This window comes from Scylla paramamosain, chromosome 5, assembly GCF_035594125.1.
Source record: "Scylla paramamosain isolate STU-SP2022 chromosome 5, ASM3559412v1, whole genome shotgun sequence".
NCBI classification, from domain to species: domain Eukaryota; kingdom Metazoa; phylum Arthropoda; class Malacostraca; order Decapoda; family Portunidae; genus Scylla; species Scylla paramamosain.
Genome location: NC_087155.1, coordinates 26,296,105 through 26,315,055, shown reverse-complemented (window position 1 = coordinate 26,315,055; position 18,951 = coordinate 26,296,105). Strand labels below are relative to the sequence as shown.

Sequence of the window (18,951 nt, the reverse complement as noted above, 5' to 3'; positions counted from 1 at the left end):
CCTCCTCCTCCTCCTCCTCCTCATCCTCTTGCTGATGCTAATGAGGACTAATGAGTGAGTTTAGGGCTTCATGACAGGTGTAGGCTTCAGGTGAAATTACTGAGACCCGCGCGTTTCCTTCCTGGTGCCAGCAAGGTCGACCAAGTAGTAGCAGTAGTAGTAGTAGTAGTAGTAGTAGTAGTAGTAGTAGTAGTAGTAGTAGTGGTGGTGGTAATTGTAGTAGTAGTAGTTGTTGTTGTTCTTGTATTAGTGGTGGTGGTTGTGGTGGTGGTGGTAATGATAGTAGTGGTAGTAGTAATAGTTGTTATTGTTGTTGTGGTGGTGGCGGTGGTAGCAGTGGTAGTAGTAATAGTAGTAGTAGTAGTAGTTGTAGTAATAGTAATTGTTGCAGTTGTAAGTGGTGGTGGTAGTGTTGTTGTTGTTGTTGTTGTTGTTGTGTTGATGATGGTACTGGTAATAGTAGTGGTATATACCAGTAATAGTAGTAATAGAAGTAGTAGTAGTAGTAGTGGTAGTAGTAGTAATAGTAGCAGTAGCAGAAGCAGTAGTAGTAGCAGTAGTAGTAGCAGCAGCAGCAGCAGTAGCAGTAGTAGTAGTAGTAGTAGTAGTAGTAGTAGTAGTAGTAGTGTCTTCAATTACTTAGGATGACATCGTTTCTCTGGTCTACTAGAATGCTGTCTTACATAATGAGAGAGAGAGAGAGAGAGAGAGAGAGAGAGAGAGAGAGAGAGAGAGAGAGAGAGAGAGAGAGAGAGAGGGGGGAGGTATGCAGATGATGGGAAGGTAAGAAGAGGGGAAAGCTTTGGTGGGTCAGTGGGAGAGGTTTTGGGCTCCAGGAGAGGGAGAGGGAGAGGCAGGGAGAGTGAGGGGCTGCTTGGCACACCACACCTCTTCTACCACTACTACTACTACTACTACTACTACTACTACTACTACTACTACTACTACTACTACTACTACTACTACTACTACTACCATCACCACCACCACGGCCGACTGTTATCAGATGTACAATTTGATAATGATGATGGTGATAGTAATAATAATAATAACAATATTAATAATAATAGTAACAGTAATGATAACAATAATGTGACAGTCCCTACTAGCATATCACACACACACACACACACACACACACACACACACACACACACACACACACACACACACACACACACACACACACACACACACACACACACACACACACACACACACACACACACACACACACACACACACACACATTCCTGCTCGCCTCGACTGTGTAAACTTTGTTATCGTTTCGTCAACGTTGCCAAGGAAGAAGAGGAAGAGGAGGAGGAGGAGGAGGAGGAGGAGGGGGGATAGGCGGAGAGTGAGAACCTGCCAAGACAACAAAACAACAACATCAGTAGTATGACCAACACCAACAACATGGATGACGATGACAGTAATAATAATAATAATAATAATAATAATAATAATAATAATAATAATAATAACAATAATAATAACAATAGCAGTAACAGCAGCAGCAGTAGTAGTAGTAGTAGTAGTAGTAGTAGTAGTAGTAACAGTAATGTAACCTTGAAGAACGAAGATTGCAGAAATAGTGATAGTAGTTATAGTAGTAGTGGAGGAGGAGATGGTGGTGGTGGTGGTGGTGGTGGTGGTGACCTACATAAACACACCTGTCTGCCTAATGCCTCGAAACACCCAGGTGACTAATATACTATACCTGCCCACTAGATATGCAGGTGACGCCCCGCCCCGGCCTATATAGTAGAGAAGGTGAAGGCAGGGCAGGAGAGAGAGAGAGAGAGAGAGAGAGAGAGAGAGAGAGAGAGAGAGAGAGAGAGAGAGAGAGAGAGAGAGAGAGATAGGAGGTGCGTGGAAGTAATGTGAAGAAGAGTTGCTACGTGGGCGGATGGGTGGGAGAAGGTAGAAGAGGAGAAGAAGGAGGAAGAGGTAGAAGAGGAGGAGGAGGAGGAGGAGGAATCCTAGGTCACCATAGCGACGTTCAGAATCCTTCCCCAGGACGGCAAGTGGAAGAAGCATATATATCCTCCTCCTCCTCCTCCTCCTCCTCCTCCTCCTCCTCCTCCTCCTCCTCCTCCTCCTCCTCCTCCTCCTCCTCCTCCTCCTCCCCCTCTTCTTTTTCTTCCTCATGTCCCCAGAGCTCTCATGCTGTCATCCGCACGTCTCGGGTCTGTGTATGGTGAGGTAATACAGTTTGTGCTCAGTGTACGTGAAGTATATCTATTTGGAGACTGATCCGATATATTCTTTGATCCTCTCATTTTCTTGTGGTTCTTGGTAGTCTTCTTCTTCTTCTTCTTCTTCTTCTTCTTCTTCTTCTTCTTCTTCTTCTTCTTCTTCTTCTTCTTCTTCTTCTTCTTCTTCTTCTTCCTTTCTTTCTGTCTCTTTTTCTTCCATTATTTACTTATTCATTCTTTCTTTCATTCTTCTACATTGCCGTTCAGTTCTCCAACCTTCACCCTTTTAACTAATAAATCTCACAAGAAGCAAGAGAAAAATATACCAATGTTATAATTTTAGAAAAATCAACACAAATTCACGCACTATTTCGTATTTCCTCACAATACTTAGTCTCTCTCTCTCTCTCTCTCTCTCTCTCTCTCTCTCTCTCTCTCTCTCTCTCTCTCTCTCTCTCTCTCTCTCTCTCTCTCTCTCTCTCTCTCTCTCTCTCTCTCTCTCTCTCTCCTTCTTGGGTCTCCTCGCCCCACGCTCCGCGCCTCCCCATCACCCGTATGTAGGTCTTACCACCCAGAATAGCCACGGTAAGAATAGAAGAGGCAGAAAGATAATAGGAAATAGTCTAATGTTACCTCCCTGCTGATAACAGAAAACATATTCGATGAAAACATTAACAGAATAGGATTTTTTTATAACGTTAAGGGAAAAAAATTATATATATATATATATATATATAATTTTAAATATATATATATATATATATATATATATATATATATATATATATATATATATATATATATATATATATATATATATATATATATATTTCATTTAAAAGGGTGGGTGGAATTGTGTAATATTCAAGAGAGAGAGAGAGAGAGAGAGAGAGAGAGAGAGAGAGAGAGAGAGAGAGAGAGAGAGAGAGAGAGAGAGAGAGAGAGACTGGTCCCTCATCCCCTTGGCTGGTGTGTCATGAAGTAAGTGGGTGACGAGTGAGGCTGATATAGATATTACTGTGCTGATAATGTTCCCGATATAGACTGATAGCTGAAAAATTGCTGTGAATGTGTCAGGTGGGTGAGTGGAAGTGTTGCAGGTACTACGTGGACTGTTCTGCAGGTGCTGGATGCGGTTGGCTAAGACGTGACAGGTAACTGGAATAGACTTGGACGGTTATTAGTAGGGAAATCAGTAGCGAGACTTAAAAGATTAGATAAATAGATATGGATGGTAGGTGGGTGTAGGTATGCATGATTTTATACAGAAACCGCCACGTTGAGGCTTACGGGCTTCTTACAGCTTCCCTTATTTTCGTATGGGAGTTGTAAGTACAGTTGTGGCAGGCAGGCTAGGGTATCATACAGGTGGGGTGACAGATAAACAGGTAAATCTAGTCTAGTGTTTATGAAGTGCACAAGGTGGGCGGGAGTGTCGGCGGCTCACCCTCAACCCAGCTGCTATTCCAGATGCTGCTGGACCACCGTAGCCGCAGCGAGGCAAGCCGCATGGTGTGCGCACGGACCAACGGCGCAACGCCGCTGGTGATGGCCGCCAAGAACGGACACCTCGCTTGCGTCGAGTATCTGGTGGAAAGATGCGGCGCCGATCTGGAGCAGGTGGGATCAGGTCAGTATATTTCTTGGCACTGCTTGTCTGCCTGTCACCACTACTGCGCTGCCACTGTCGCTAAGGCCTATGGAGCGACGGGCAAATAAAACACACACACACAAGGTCAATCATTTATTTATTTATCATTAGCTGAACAAAATCATATTAATCTTCGTGTGTGTGTGTGTGTGTGTGTGTGTGTGTGTGTGTGTGTGTGTGTGTGTTTTGCAGTCCTTCTTTGGCATCATATTCGCCATAAAATCGCATCAACGCCATTTCTCGTCCCATAAGGAGGCGGAGATATGCAAGTTATGCGGTGAGTGGCTATTGCAATACCAGGTCGTGGCAATACAGCGACCTTTTGTCATGCTTCCCTTCCCTGGTATTACTCGCGCACATTTATTATTATTTCTCCTCCCAAGGCTCACGCTGGGTAGCCTACACACACACACACACACACACACACACACACACACACACACACACACACACACACACACACACACACACACACACACACACACACACACACACACACACACACACACTACCGGGAAGCAGCGCTCGTGTGCTTGCTTAAACTTCACCTTAGTTAATTCACTGAGTTGATTTGTTCTTTTTATTTTTCTATTTTCTTTTTGTTTGAAGAAGGTTGCAAGTCGAACGAACAGAATCCAGCTCCATGCACACACACACACACACACACACACACACACACACACACACACACACACACACACACACACACACACACACACACACACACACACACACATGTCCATCCACTCTACACTACGATGACATAGGCAAGGCGCTGTTCTCAGTATATCGGGCATATCAGTAGCGGGACGTGTTGCTCTTGTATTATATTACATTTCACTTTCACCTTCTTCCTTTCAATTAATGCGCCTCTGCCGCTGCTATTCAATTAGGCACACGTAGCCATTTTTTTATTATTATTATTTTGTTTCTCCATTTACCACTCAATGTACGTTAATTCTTTATGCATTTATGCTGTCCATACTGTTTATCACTTTTAATATATGCCAATGGCCACATGTATCTATTTTTTTCCCTTTTGTTATATTCGCCGATCATTGCATTCAAGTGGTAGCGGGTGAGGCCATTTCTTTTGCGAAAGGAGCAAGTCACTCGGGACTTGACAGAAGTGGCAGTAAGCTGGCTGGCTGGCTGGCTGGGTGGGCGGCCTCGGTCAGGAGAGAGAGAGAGAGAGAGAGAGGGGGGGGGGGGGGGATGGGCATGAACCCTGAGCTGGCTGTCGCGTCGCAATTTACAGCTCAGTTTTCGAGATGGTGTATCGGGTCTCTGGTAATTATAGGAAGTGGCTGTTAATCGGCGCGGCAGTGGGCACGATCTTTCCTCCCGGGTGCATAAAGTGTATTGATAGACCCGTTAGCTAGACAGTTCAGCTATCCACGGTAAGAAGACGATACGGGGATGTGTTATTTTGGGCTTTACACACACACACACACACACACACGGCAAGGACATTTTCTAAACATAAGTAAGTGTTGGGAGGCGATCCTAGCATTATATCCATCACGTAGCCAAGGATCATATTCTGAAACGCTTCTACGCCGCATTCCAATACTGTCAAAAGGTCTAGTTGAAGTTACACGGGTTTTCAAGGGTATTTTAACGGTGGTAGTAGCTGATCAACAAGATTTCCACATTGTTAACAGGAGAAACATTTGTGAGAATCTGGCTAATCATCTCTGTGGCCTTTAAAAACTGTCGTGGTTAGAGAGCAAAGCCTTACAGAATACGGGCACAAGTAAGCAAGGCGCGTCCCATCTTCGAGGCTGCTTCAGCTCCTTCGGTCCATCAGCCGAGTGGCGTCCTGGCGCTGGATGGCCCGGACGGCCTGGATGGCAATGGATCGATGAGGACTCCGTGATTACGCCTTTGCTCGTTATGTTGCCCGACTGTGTGTGTGTGTGTGTGTGTGTGTGTGTGTGTGTGTGTGTGTGTGTGTGTGTGTGTGTGTGTCCCTCTGCCTACTTATGTATCCGCCAACATGGCCTCGTATATTAAGATGTGTATTTTGTACCGAGGCCTGATTACAAAAAGTGTGTGTGTGTGTGTGTGTGTGTGTGTTTCACTGCCTGGTAACCCTAGGTGGACATTCATACTGTGACCTGGATACGAAAGAACACAAATCAGTCGAATTTACAATGTTAAACAAAACATGAGGCACACTTATAACTAGCGGGTCAAGTGCTTGCTCTCAAGACGGACATTGCGCGCGGTATCAGCTGTGTGTGTGTGTGTGTGTGTGTGTGTGTGTGTGTAGTGATGTTGTTTGTGTAAAATGCACACACACACACACACTTAAAGGACTGTATAGTCGATTATTTCTTTCATCATTGAAACATCCTCACTGTTATTTTATTATTTTTTTCGCTCAAATATGAGTGCATACTGAAGGACAAGCAGTGTTGCTAATTTGGTCGCACCATTATTGTGAAATAATTGAAAGCATCAGACATCACGACGTAAAATAGAAAAAAAAAATGTAAACATATTCATATGTTGTAATGTGCGGAGAGGACGCCAAGCTTTTGGGACAAGAACTGGTGCAAGTATTGAGAAGTGATGTTATTGACCATCAGTAAATCGGCGAACGTGACGTGGATGTCAAAACAAGAGACTATCAGTGGTGATGAATAGATAGCTGGTGAGTGGATCTGGATGACCTGACGGGATGTGTGGCGAGGCAACTTACGGGGTTGTTGGCAGCGTTAGTCTGTCAGTGCCCTCTAGACATGAATTACAACATTAGTATATAGGTTTAAATTCTTTGGCAGCTCCGTAAAAAATTTCTTACTCTTCATTTGGGGGTGGTCGATTTAATCAAGTTTACATCACACTTCTTATCTAAAAATAACTAAAGAGAGAGCAGCAGATGTTATTATTTACCGTTAGGTTATATTGTTGCCTTGCTTGCTGTCAATAAGTCACCAAAGTAGTTTTTAATGTGTTGTCACTTGCTGTTCGGGGTGTATTGGTCATTGGAACAATGGTGACAGTCACTTTAAGAATAGCTGTGTGAACAGCTGGTCATACATGTATTTCTTGTTAAGACTAGTATATTTGTTGTAAATTTCACCACTTGTGCTGAAGAAAGGAATGTCACTTGACCATGACACTTATTGAGATGCAGGAGTGCGTAGCAGCTGGTCAAGAGGTGATCACTTTCTTAGGCGTTGTTGCTGTACATCCATAGGACTAAAAATACCTAGCCAGTAATGCTACAATGAGATTCTTCTTGAGGTTTGATAGCAAACTTACTCTTACAGTTGTGTTTGACGGCGAGACCATAGATGGAGCCCCCCCGCTATGGTGCGCTGCAGCAGCTGGCCACCTCGACGTTGTGTCCTACCTGTTGGAGAAGGGCGCCAATGTCAATGCCACCACGAAGACCAACTCCACCCCCCTCAGAGCAGCTTGCTTCGACGGTCACTTCGAGATCGTCAAGTATCTAGTGGAACATAATTCAGGTGGGTGGGCCTCTCCCGCATCAGTATGGCAGTCTGATGAATTATGGCATTAGGCTTTAGATTAATATACGTTGTAGATTACAGCTTGTTTGTTGTGTTCCCTTGCCCTACTAAGTCTGTTTTGTGTTGACTCCAAAATATTATATTAGATTGACAAAAGCAGGAAGACTGGGAAAAAAAAAGTTGTTTTGATTGATCTTTTGCAAGAAACTCGTATTACACATCCCTTAATTTTGTCTCATTAGCTTGTAATTCCCTTCAGTCTTCATTATGTGAAGATAGAAGTTGTCCAGATCTTTTTATGTATGATGATTTTTTTTTTTTTTTTTTTTTTTTTTTTTTTTTTTTTTTTTTTTTTTTATGTAGGAGGGACACTGGCCAAGGGCAACAAAAGTCTAATTAAAAAAATGCCCACTGAAATGCCAGTCCCATAAAAGGGTCAAAGCAGTGGTCAAAAATTGATGGATAAGTGTCTTGAAACCTCCCTCTTGAAGGAATTCAAGTCATAGGAAGGTGGAAATACAGAAGCAGGCAGGGAGTTCCAGAGTTTACCAGAGAAAGGGATGAACGATTGAGAATACTGGTTAACTCTTGCGTTAGAGAGGTGGACAGAATAGGGGTGAGAGAAAGAAGAAAGTCTTGTGCAGCGAGGCCGCGGAAAGAGGGGAGGCATGCAGTTAGCAAGATCAGAAGAGCAGTTAGCATGAAAATAGCGGTAGAAGACAGCTAGATATGCAACATTGCGGCGGTGAGAGAGAGGCTGAAGACAGTCAGTTAGAGGAGAGGAGTTGATGAGACGAAAAGCTTTTGATTCCACCCTGTCTAGAAGAGCAGTATGAGTGGAACCCCCCCAGACATGTGAAGCATACTCCATACATGGACGGATAAGGCCCTTGTACAGAGTTAGCAGCTGGGGGGGTGAGAAAAACTGGCGGAGACGTCTCAGAACACCTAACTTCATAGAAGCTGTTTTAGCTAGAGATGAGACGTGAAGTTTCCAGTTCAGATTATAAGTAAAGGACAGACCGAGGATGTTCAGTGTAGAAGAGGGGGACAGTTGAGTGTCATTGAAGAAGAAGGGATAGTTGTCTGGAAGGTTGTGTCGAGTTGATAGATGGAGGAATTGAGTTTTTGAGGCATTGAACAATACCAAGTTTGCTCTGCCCCAATCAGAAATTTTAGAAAGATCAGAAGTCAGGCGTTCTGTGGCTTCCCTGCATGATATGTTTACCTCCTGAAGGGTTGGACGTCTATGAAAAGACGTGGAAAAGTGCAGGGTGGTATCATCAGTGTAGGAGTGGATAGAACAAGAAGTTTGGTTTAGAAGATCATTAATGAATAATAAGAAGAGAGTGGGTGACAGAACAGAACCCTGAGGAACACCACTGTTAATAGATTTAGGAGAAGAACAGTGACTGTCTACCACAGCAGCAATAGAACGGTCAGAAAGGAAACTTGAGATGAAGTTACAGAGAGAAGGATAGAAACCGTAGGAGGGTAGTTTGGAAATCAAAGCTTTGTGCCAGACTCTATCAAAAGCTTTTGATATGTCCAAGGCAACAGCAAAAGTTTCACCAAAATCTCTAAAAGAGGATGACCAAGACTCAGTAAGGAAAGCCAGAAGATCACCAGTAGAGCGGCCTTGACGGAACCCATACTGGCGATCAGATAGAAGCTTGTGAAGTGATAGATGTTTAAGAATCTTCCTGTTGAGGATAGATTCAAAAACTTTAGATAGGCAGGAAATTAAAGCAATAGGACGGTAGTTTGAGGGATTAGAACGGTCACCCTTTTTAGGAACAGGTTGAATGTAGGCAAACTTCCAACAAGAAGGGAAGGTAGATGTTGACAGACAGAGCTGAAAGAGTTTGACTAGGCAAGGTGCAAGCATGGAGGCACAGTTTCGGAGAACAATAGGAGGGACCCCATCAGGTCCATAAGCCTTCCGAGGGTTTAGGCCAGCGAGGGCATGGAAAACATCATTGCGAAGAATTTTAATAGGTGGCATGAAGTAGTCAGAGGGTGGAGGAGAGGGAGGAACAAGCCCAGAATCGTCCAAGGTAGAATTTTTAGCATAGGTTTGAGCAAAGAGTTCAGCTTTAGATGTGAGCAGTGGTGCCATCTGGTTGAAATAGAGGAGGGAAAGAAGAAGAAGCAAAGTTATTGGAGATATTTTTGGCTAGATGCCAGAAATCATGAGGGGAGTTAGATCTTGAAAGCTTTTGACATTTTCTGTTAATGAAAGAGTTTTTGGCTAGTTGGAGAACAGACTTGGCATGGTTCCGGGCAGAAATATAAAGTGCATGAGATTCTGGTGATGGAAGGCTTAAGTACCTTTTGTGGGCCACCTCTCTATCATGTATAGCACGAGAACAAGCTGTGTTAAACCAAGGTTTAGAAAGTTTAGGACGAGAAAAAGAGTGAGGAATGTACGCCTCCATGCCAGACACTATCACCTCTGTTGTGCGCTCAGCACACAAAGGCGGGTCTCTGACACGGAAGCAGTAGTCATTCCAAGGAAAATCAGCAAAATACCTCCTCAGGTCCGAACTAGCAGAGGCAAAACACCAGAGGCACCTTCGCTCAGGGGGATCCTGAGGAGGGATTGGAGTGATAGGACAAGATAAAGATATGAGATTGTGATCGGAGGAGCCCAACGGAGAAGAAAGGGTGACAGCATAAGCAGAAGGATTAGAGGTTAGGAAAAGGTCAAGAATGTTGGGCGTATCTCCAAGACGGTCAGGGATACGAGTAGGATGTTGCACCAATTGCTCTAGGTCATGGAGGATAGCAAAGTTGTAGGCTAGTTCGCCAGGATGGTCAGTGAAGGGAGAGGAAAGCCAAAGCTGGTGGTGAACATTGAAGTCTCCAAGAATGGAGATCTCTGCAAAAGGGAAGAGGGTCAGAATGTGCTTCACTTTGGAAGTTAAGTAGTCAAAGAATTTCTTATAGTCAGAGGAGTTAGGTGAGACGTATACAGCACAGATAAATTTAGTATGAGAGTGACTCTGTAGTCATAGCCAGATGGTGGAAAACTCGGAAGATTCAAGAGTGTGGGCACGAGAGCAGGTTAAGTCATTGCGCACAAACGCAGCATCCAGCTTTGGATCGAAAATGAGGATAGAGAAAGTAGGAGGGAACAGGAAAGGGGCTACTGTCAGTTGCCTCAGACACCTGAGTTTCAGTGAGGAAAAGAAGATGAGGTTTAGAAGAGGAGAGGTGGTGTTCTACAGATTGAAAATTAGATCTTAGACCACGAATGTTGCAAAAGTTAATGAAGAAAAAGTTGAGGGGGGTGTCAAGACACTTAGGGTTGTCGACAGAAAGGCAGTCCGACCTGGGGACATTTATGGTCCCCTCCCCAGATGGGGACTCTGAGGCTGGTGTAGGAGTCGCCATGATGATTTTAAAATTTTTGAGTGAAGGGCGTGTGTGTTATTAAGTGCTTGTGGTTTTGTGTGGAGGAAGAGAGTTGTCTTTAGAGGGCAGGCTGTGACTGCCCCCTTGTGTTGTGAGACACAAAGGGAAACATTCAGTGAGGTCACAGCTGGGTTTAATGATAAGTTCACAGCACCCCCTGAACAGTGCTTCAAACCTCACTGGGAGTAATTATCGTTTCGGCAGGTGTCTACTGCCTCCTCCTTTAATGTTACCTATATAGGAACTTATTCAGTGCATTACCACTTCTATTGAATATTTGTTTCCATTAATTTTCATTTGTAATACTGTTTGGTTGTGTATTTGTATGTGCTTATCATTATAAATCAACTTTGATCTTCCCCTTTATTTGATGTTATGTTGCTTTCAATTCAGGAATATGTTCTGATAGAATTTTGTGCATTATTTTTCATATAGCAATACTCTCATAATTATAATCAGTTCTTAAATACATCTCATATGCTGCATGCGCTGCAGATACATCTTGTCCATCAGCCTTACTTATTCCACTACACTTTTCAGACATCGAGGTTGCCAATCGCCACGGCCACACGTGTCTTATGATTGCATGCTACAAGGGCCACTTCGATATTGCCAAATACCTCATAGAAATTACTGCTAATGTAAACCGCAAGAGTGTGAAAGGAAACACTGCGCTACATGATTGTGCGGAGTCAGGTTCTCTGGACATAATGAAGCTGCTATTAGACCACAATGCCAAAATGGATGTAGATTCATATGGTGAGTCCAAACCATAAAATATAAAAAATCAAGTGCTTTCTATTGACTTACTACAAGTGTATGAGTGTGTAAGAATATGAGTATGAGTATATTAGTGTATAGTGTATGTGTATGGTTTACACTGAAGTGTTACAAATATAATGAGTATGTCTGAAAGTATAAAGTGTCAAAAGATATGTGTATGTTGGGCAAAAGTGAATATTTGTGAAAAATATGATTTAATAAGAACCTGTACTGTACTAAATAAAGGCTAGATTAAGACCTTCACTGGGTTTTTAAAATTGTGGCTTATCTGTATACATAGAATAGAAATAATTTCTCTCTCTCTCTCTCTCTCTCTCTCTCTCTCTCTCTCTCTCTCTCTCTCTCTCTCTCTCTCTCTCTCTCTCTCTCTCTCTCTCTCTCTCTCTCTCTCTCTCTCTCTCTCTCTCTCTCTCTCTCACACACACACACACACACACACACACACACACACACACACACACACACACACACACACACACACACACACACACACACACACACACACACACACACACACACACACACACACACCTCTGCTACCCTATATGTCAGGAAAACATTTCAACAGAAGAAAATGGAGTCATCTCTCATATGCTGCCCATGCTTTTATATTCATCCTAGTAATACTGGCATATTCTTGCTTACATTTCAGGGATGACACCATTACTAGCAGCCAGTGTTACAGGCCACACACACATCGTAGAGTACCTAATCTCACGGACAGACCTCGTCTCCCGCAAAGACAAAATAGATGCCTTGGAATTACTCGGTGCTACATATGTTGACAAAAAGAGAGACATGCTTGGAGCTCTTAGGTTCTGGAAGATGGCTATGTCAGAGAGGTGAGTCTATGAAGCTGTTTAGTTTTTGACAGTGCAAACATATTTCATAGTTTCCTCACATTGTGTGATTTGTTGATGTATTTATTGATTTTTCTATCCTTTTATTTATTTATTCACTTATTTTATTTATTAGTTTATTTATTTATTTATATATTTATTTATTTTTGTTCCCTGATGAAGGGTGTTGGTATCACTGCATTATAATTATATCTCTTTGTGCTGCTTGAAGACCCATTCTTACTGCTAGAAAAGGTGTGGTGGCATTACTTTGTCCAAGAGACTCAGACTCTATTGGAGAAATCTTTGTATATTTTACTTCATAGTATGACAATGTTTATTGGATCCTGCATTTCAGATATGATAATGGAGAAATGATCTACCCAAAGCCAGTACAGCAGTCTCCTATTGCTGCTTATGAAAACTCTATAGAAGTTATGACCTTACATCAACTAGAAGAAATTATCTCAGACCCAGATGAGATGAGGATGCAAGCACTGCTGGTACGTGAGAGGATCCTGGGACCTGCCCATCCAGACACCAGCTATTACATTCGGTACCGAGGTGCTGTATATGCAGACACTGGCAACTTCGACCGCTGCATCACCCTCTGGATGTATGCTCTAGACATGCAGCAGAAGATCTTGGAGCCCCTGAGCCCTATGACCCAGAGCTCGTTTGTGTCCTTTGCAGAACTGTTTTCATTCATGATGAGTGAAGCCAAGAACCGGGGAAGGAGGGTGCCAGTGGTCAACTTCTGCGATATGATGCGTGTGTTTGAAAAGTGTCTAAGAGAGGTAGAGGTGGGCATGTTTCAACTCAATAAGGGTGTCACCAGTTATGGGGGCATGCTGGCAAGTGGCGGTGGGGAGCGAGACACCACCTATTTCCACCGTACACTGGTAATCACGATGCACCTTGTGTGCCTTCTCACCAAACTAGGACCAAGCTTGACACCCTTGCAGCGCCATGCCATGAGGAAAGCTGTGTATGATCTGGTGCGGTTGGATCCACGCGGATCTGGAGGTGTCACTCCACTCCACCTTGCTTGCTCCCGGGACTCCTCAGCCACCATCGGGAGGTTCCCCATCTGTACCTTCCCAAGTGCAGAGGTGGTCTCTCTCCTGCTGGAGGTGGGTGCTAACCCTTGTGCCACTGATCACCAGGGCAACACACCCCTCCACACCCTGGCCAGCAACAAGCAGTGTCGCCGTGACCTCCTCATGGCCCTGCTCTCAGCTGGCGCTCACCTTGACACCCTCAACCGTTCAGGACAGAGTTTTGCCTCCATCAGGGCATCCAGAGGTCAGCGCCTCCACCAGCTGATCAATCCCCTACAGCACACCTCCCTCCAGTGCCTCGCTGCTGCCACGCTGCGACGCCACGGCCTCCTCTATGAAAATACATTGCATCCTCGTCTGTCACATTTTGTTGACCAACACTGATCTTGGCTGTAAATAGATCAGTGGCACCACTCCATGTACATAATTATAGAGGTTAAGCATGTGTACATTTTATACATAATGACAATAATAATCTTTACATTTGAGTAAAGGCATATGTAGCCATGATGAATTGGAAGATGTGTGGCGTCATCTCCAAATGGCATTATATCGTAAGTGGCCCAGCACCTGTGTCACCGGCACGGTTGGTGGCCCCTCTTGGCTGTCACCTGCCTTAGAGGCCTCCTGACATAGCAGAATGGAAATATTCTTAACAGTTTATTGTGTATTTCTTTTTGTGCTCATAACTGTCAAATGCACCCACCTGTAGCCTTGGTAACAGGGCTAAAAGCTAAACTATTATTTTTTAAGACTTATATTGTTTGTCACCCACAAACTTTGTATCTTTGCTGAAAATTGTCCATAATGTAATTGTTGAGAGGTTTGAGGGTGGGCAGCGGCTCAGGGGAGATGTCATTCCAGCTTTGTAAGGCAAAGTTGGAAAGTGATTATGTGCAGAATGCACCAGGTGCTATGATATGTGTTTTGAGGAAACTTCATTGCATAATGTATTTTAAGTGTAATACATATTTACTTGACTATTATGAAAAAAATAATAGTGTATTTTACTCTTGTATTTTACTACAAAGCACAGCATCAAAGCAGCTAAAGCATTTCTCTTCCACCAGACTATTTGAATATCACTATCATAAGTACTTTCTCCATGGCAACATAGTGGATGCAGTATTCCATAGAGAAAACTATCTTTATGGTCAGTCACTTCAGATGACAGCAAGAATGGAATTCACTCTTTATGTTGGGCATCTACATAAAATATACCCAAATTTGTTTTCTCTTCTTTCAGAAACATCATTCACATTTTTAAAAGAACACCAAATTTGCTAGATTTATTTATTTTTTTTTTTTTTTGTCTCTTAAGTTAAATGAATAATCCTTCTTGTCTGTCTAGTGTGAGGAATGAAGTGCCATAGAACTGCATGATATTCACTTATGTATGACCATGTTATCATTCGGCTAATCAACTTTTCAAGCCACCTGTAATGAAGAGCAACCTGAACAGCAAAGCCTAAATTCCTATTGTGGGGTTCATCTGTGATACTATATTTTTCTTGCATTTTTCTTATAGAAGTAGAATAACAGTTTTATACATGAAATACTGATTCAGTCATTAATCCCGAATCTGCATTGTGAGGTACTGCGTTTGTCGGGTAACACTATGAATACAGGATCCTTTGTTTCATGCTCAATCAGACCAGAGACCATCAGTGCTCCTGTGTGATGTCAGGAGTCCTCACAGTAATTCTGAGGTGCTTTCCAGACAAATCATTGCTGAAGAATATGTTGACTTTAACAACTGTCTGTCCAGGAAAAGTTCTTCTGTTTTATTTTACTTTTTATTATTGATTTGGCTCTTAAGAAATGATGAATGGATAATGATACCTTATATGTATCATTTTTGATGTTGGTGTTCAGTGTTTTCTATGATGTAACAAGCTATATTATTCTTTTTTCATTTTAATCAAAGGGATCCAAATAAAGATTTTCCAAGCTCTCCATAAGGTGTGTTGTAAGCACATGACAAGTTTCAATCACCAGAGTTTGATGCATGTGTACCATACTACAGTTAGCATTTTATCATTACATAAATACATACTTAAAGAGCCAGGAATTGCATTGAGTCATGCTGTTGGGCTAAGATTTACTCATTTTACAAGAATGAAAATGTTGTAAGATGCCTAAGCCCTGCCCTCCCTGAAATGTGGTTGTGTGCTTTTATAACCATTTCCACTGTGTTTGCTTGATACTCAGATGTCTGAGTGAACCTGTGGTGTGGCACTGCCTTGCCTTGCCTTGGGGGTGGTGAGGCTGTCCTGTGTAATACGGCATTTTGTCATGTCCAGTACAATTTGAAGCTGATTTTTTAAAATGCCAAATGTTGAACATTTGTTGTAAATTTTGAAGCAGTTCTTAGATATATATAAGCAGAATATGGCCTGACTAGGATAATGAGGTAATCAACACCATTAACTGTGAATTGGATCCTTAAGCATTAGTTTCTAAAATACTAGTACTTGATTTATGTTTGGATCACATTTAAATTAATATTCTAAAAGACTATTCATGAAGTTTGCATCTTAAGGTGTGATTAACTCATACAGTCAAAACCTGAAGTTAATGGCCCACTCACTTAAGTGGATGACTGACGTCTTTTCTATTGGTGTATGTGTTTGCTTTACCACAATGAGCTGGTCTCTCCAGAAGTAACCCCTAAGTCAACATCTGCTACAGTAGGGTGAACAAATAGCTTTGGGTACTGACTAACTCGAGGAGTGTCTTAATTTTTCCCCAATCTCCATTTATTAATACTTGCTTTGTATAATTCATATGTTTCATCTAATTTTGCACCAAAATTTTTGTCAGAATTTCTTCTAATTTGAACTAAGTAAACTTCCAAAGCCTCACTGTTGGGTTTCAGTTTTTACTCAAAAAAAAAAAAAAGTTTGTCTATTTCATGTAAATTTACTGGCAACTGAAAAAAAAAAAAGGAAGTTATGTAAACTCCAGATTGTCTGGAGAAAAATAATAGCATGCATTATTACAGAGGGTGAAAGACGCAAGATCTATGGTCAACCAAGTTACAACACGGTGCAAGAAGCTGACCATTAACTACTGTAATATGAATTTTGATACGCAGTTGGTATCAAATATTAAATGTTTAGCTTTCTTTTTCATTGGTATATTTGAGGACATGCACCCTGTATGGTGTAAAAGTTTAGAGCATAACTAAAATTTGAAATATTAAACTAAAACTTGAAAGGTCTGGGACATGGAATTACACTAGATTTTTTTTTTTTTTTTTTCTTATGCATATTTCATATGTAAATAGGAAAACTGATATTTGACAAAGGCTTCTTATGGCAATAAGCCTTCGGCCCTACTCTGCATATGTGACTAGATCTATGGATGCAAAATGTGAAATATTTAATCTTTCAAAAGAGAGGAAATTTAAACAAACCAAACCTTCCTTCTGTTCCTGTCTTGAGCTTCAAATACTACTGGACAATCTTGAAAAATGTGTTTCCTGTATGTTACAGTATTGGCCCTCAGTGCTATCAAACATGGTTGTTATTTACTTAATGAGTCACTTTTACCACTTTTCTGATATTGATTGTGATGTAATTGCTCAGTGATGTCAGCAGTGAAGACATGTCTGGTGTTCATGATTCAGTGGTTTATTTGTATTTGTTGGTCTTTCTGCAGCAATTCTTTTCAGGAATAAATCAAACTGGTTGGTTAGCCTTAAAGACTAGTGTTCTGTGGTTGTGTATGATGTGTAATGCTTAGCAAGAACAGAGTAAAAGGAAAATTGAGTTTCAAGACAAAGCTGCAAGCGAGCCTTCTTAGATAATGACGGCAGTGATGACAGTGACATGCATTAATAAATTTTCTAAATGAAACAGATATATAATTTCTGTACACTTGAGGTGTTGATCACAGCAGCCACAGGCATACATTTTACTATCCTTTAGAACATATTGCTCCTCCCTAGTCAGTAAGGAACTCATTTCCTCTCCTATCCTTTGTTATTGCCAGTCATCCTTCCTATTTTGATAATGAATTTCAGTTGCAGTTTTTCATCACTGCATAATATTCCACACACTTCAAATCCACAGTATGGAAGGTTATACAGGAGTACCTGCTTCCTTTTCTGTTTATATGAGAGAAACAAAATATCTTGGTAAGTCTACAAAAGGGTGTTGCCTCACGCTTCATAGGAACACCATTCCCCGCCTTATGTCACGGGAGGGCCTGCATGCAGGAAAGTCCCCGCACACTCAGCGCATGTCCGAGCAGTCTCGCCACGTGATTGGCCGCCGCCACCATCAGCTAATCTAACCCTAACTTAACCTTACTACCCTGTAACTTAACTATCTTGTACCAAGTCACTGGATATGGTCTCTTATTTATTATAACACACCTATATCGGCTAGGTTAGGTAAGGTAAAGTTAGGTTAGGTTAGATTAGATCTGGTTAGGCTAGGTAAGGTTAGGTAGGTTACGTTGTTAGTTAATGAGATGGCGGTCATTCACGAGGCGGGACTTCTCGCACCAATCACGAGGCGAGACTGCCCGCACATGCACAAAATGTGCGGGGACTTTACTGCGTGCAAGTCCTCCCCATGTCACATTGCCACCTCACCACTCCTATGGTGCCAACTTGTTTTAGGAAGATTTTACATCAGATTAAGTTACGCGTCATTCGTGGCATGCCAACTGAAAATACACTTACAAAACTTTCACTCAGGAATGGCCTGACACGTTTCACTTGCCATGAATCACCAGCGTTCCCGATCTTTCATGCCTTTTACTGGTAAACTCTGGAACTTTATACCTGCTTTTGTATTTCTCTCTACCTATGACCTGAACTCTTTCAAGTTCAAGAGGAAAGTTTTAAGACACTCATAATTTGGATACCGCTTTTGAAGACTATTTGAAGACTTGCACTTCAATGGGGTTTCTTTCTTTCTTTCTTTCTTTCTTTCTTTCTTTTCAGCTTTCTCAACCTCCCAGCTGCTAATTTTGTACAGGGGCCTTATCTATCCATGCATGGAGTATGCTTCACATGTATGAGGGGTTCCATTTGTGACATGCTTTTAGACAGGGTGGAATAAAAAACTTTTCGTCTTATTAACACCTTTCCTCAAACTGACTGTCTTCAGCCTCTTTCTCATCGCCACAATGTCGCATCTCTTCCTATTTTCTACCGTTATTTTCACACTAACAGCTCTTCTGATATTACTGACTGCATGCTTCCTCACCTCCCGCGGTATAGCTGCACAAGACTATCTATCTTCTTTCTTTCATTCCTATTATGTCCATCTCTGTAATGAAAGAGTTAACCAGAATTCTAAATCATTCATCCCTTTCTCTGGTAAACTCTGGAACTCCATGCCTGCTTTTGTATTTCCTCCTTCCTATGACGAACTCTTTCAAGAGGGAGGTTTCAAGATACTCATCCACCATTATTTGATTCTTCTATTTAGAACAATCTATGGGACCTGGCATTAAGTGGGCCTTTATATATATATATATATATATATATATATATAT

The 18,951-nt window shown here is 42.0% G+C and overlaps 1 protein-coding gene across 1 annotated transcript in view; it reads left to right on the top strand.

The window, feature by feature from the left end:
* The window catches only part of LOC135100746 (protein fem-1 homolog A-like), a 56,459-nt gene extending 39,162 nt beyond the window's left edge, over window positions 1–17,297 (top strand). Inside the window, exons 2-6 of the mRNA XM_064003982.1 lie at window positions 3,660–3,831; window positions 7,134–7,334; window positions 11,295–11,513; window positions 12,190–12,379; window positions 12,735–17,297. Coding sequence (XP_063860052.1) covers window positions 3,660–3,831; window positions 7,134–7,334; window positions 11,295–11,513; window positions 12,190–12,379; window positions 12,735–13,821 — 1,869 coding nt within the window. The 3' untranslated portion in view covers window positions 13,822–17,297. The remainder of the gene's footprint in view (window positions 1–3,659; window positions 3,832–7,133; window positions 7,335–11,294; window positions 11,514–12,189; window positions 12,380–12,734) is intronic.
* The last annotated feature ends 1,654 nt before the right edge of the window (window positions 17,298–18,951 follow it).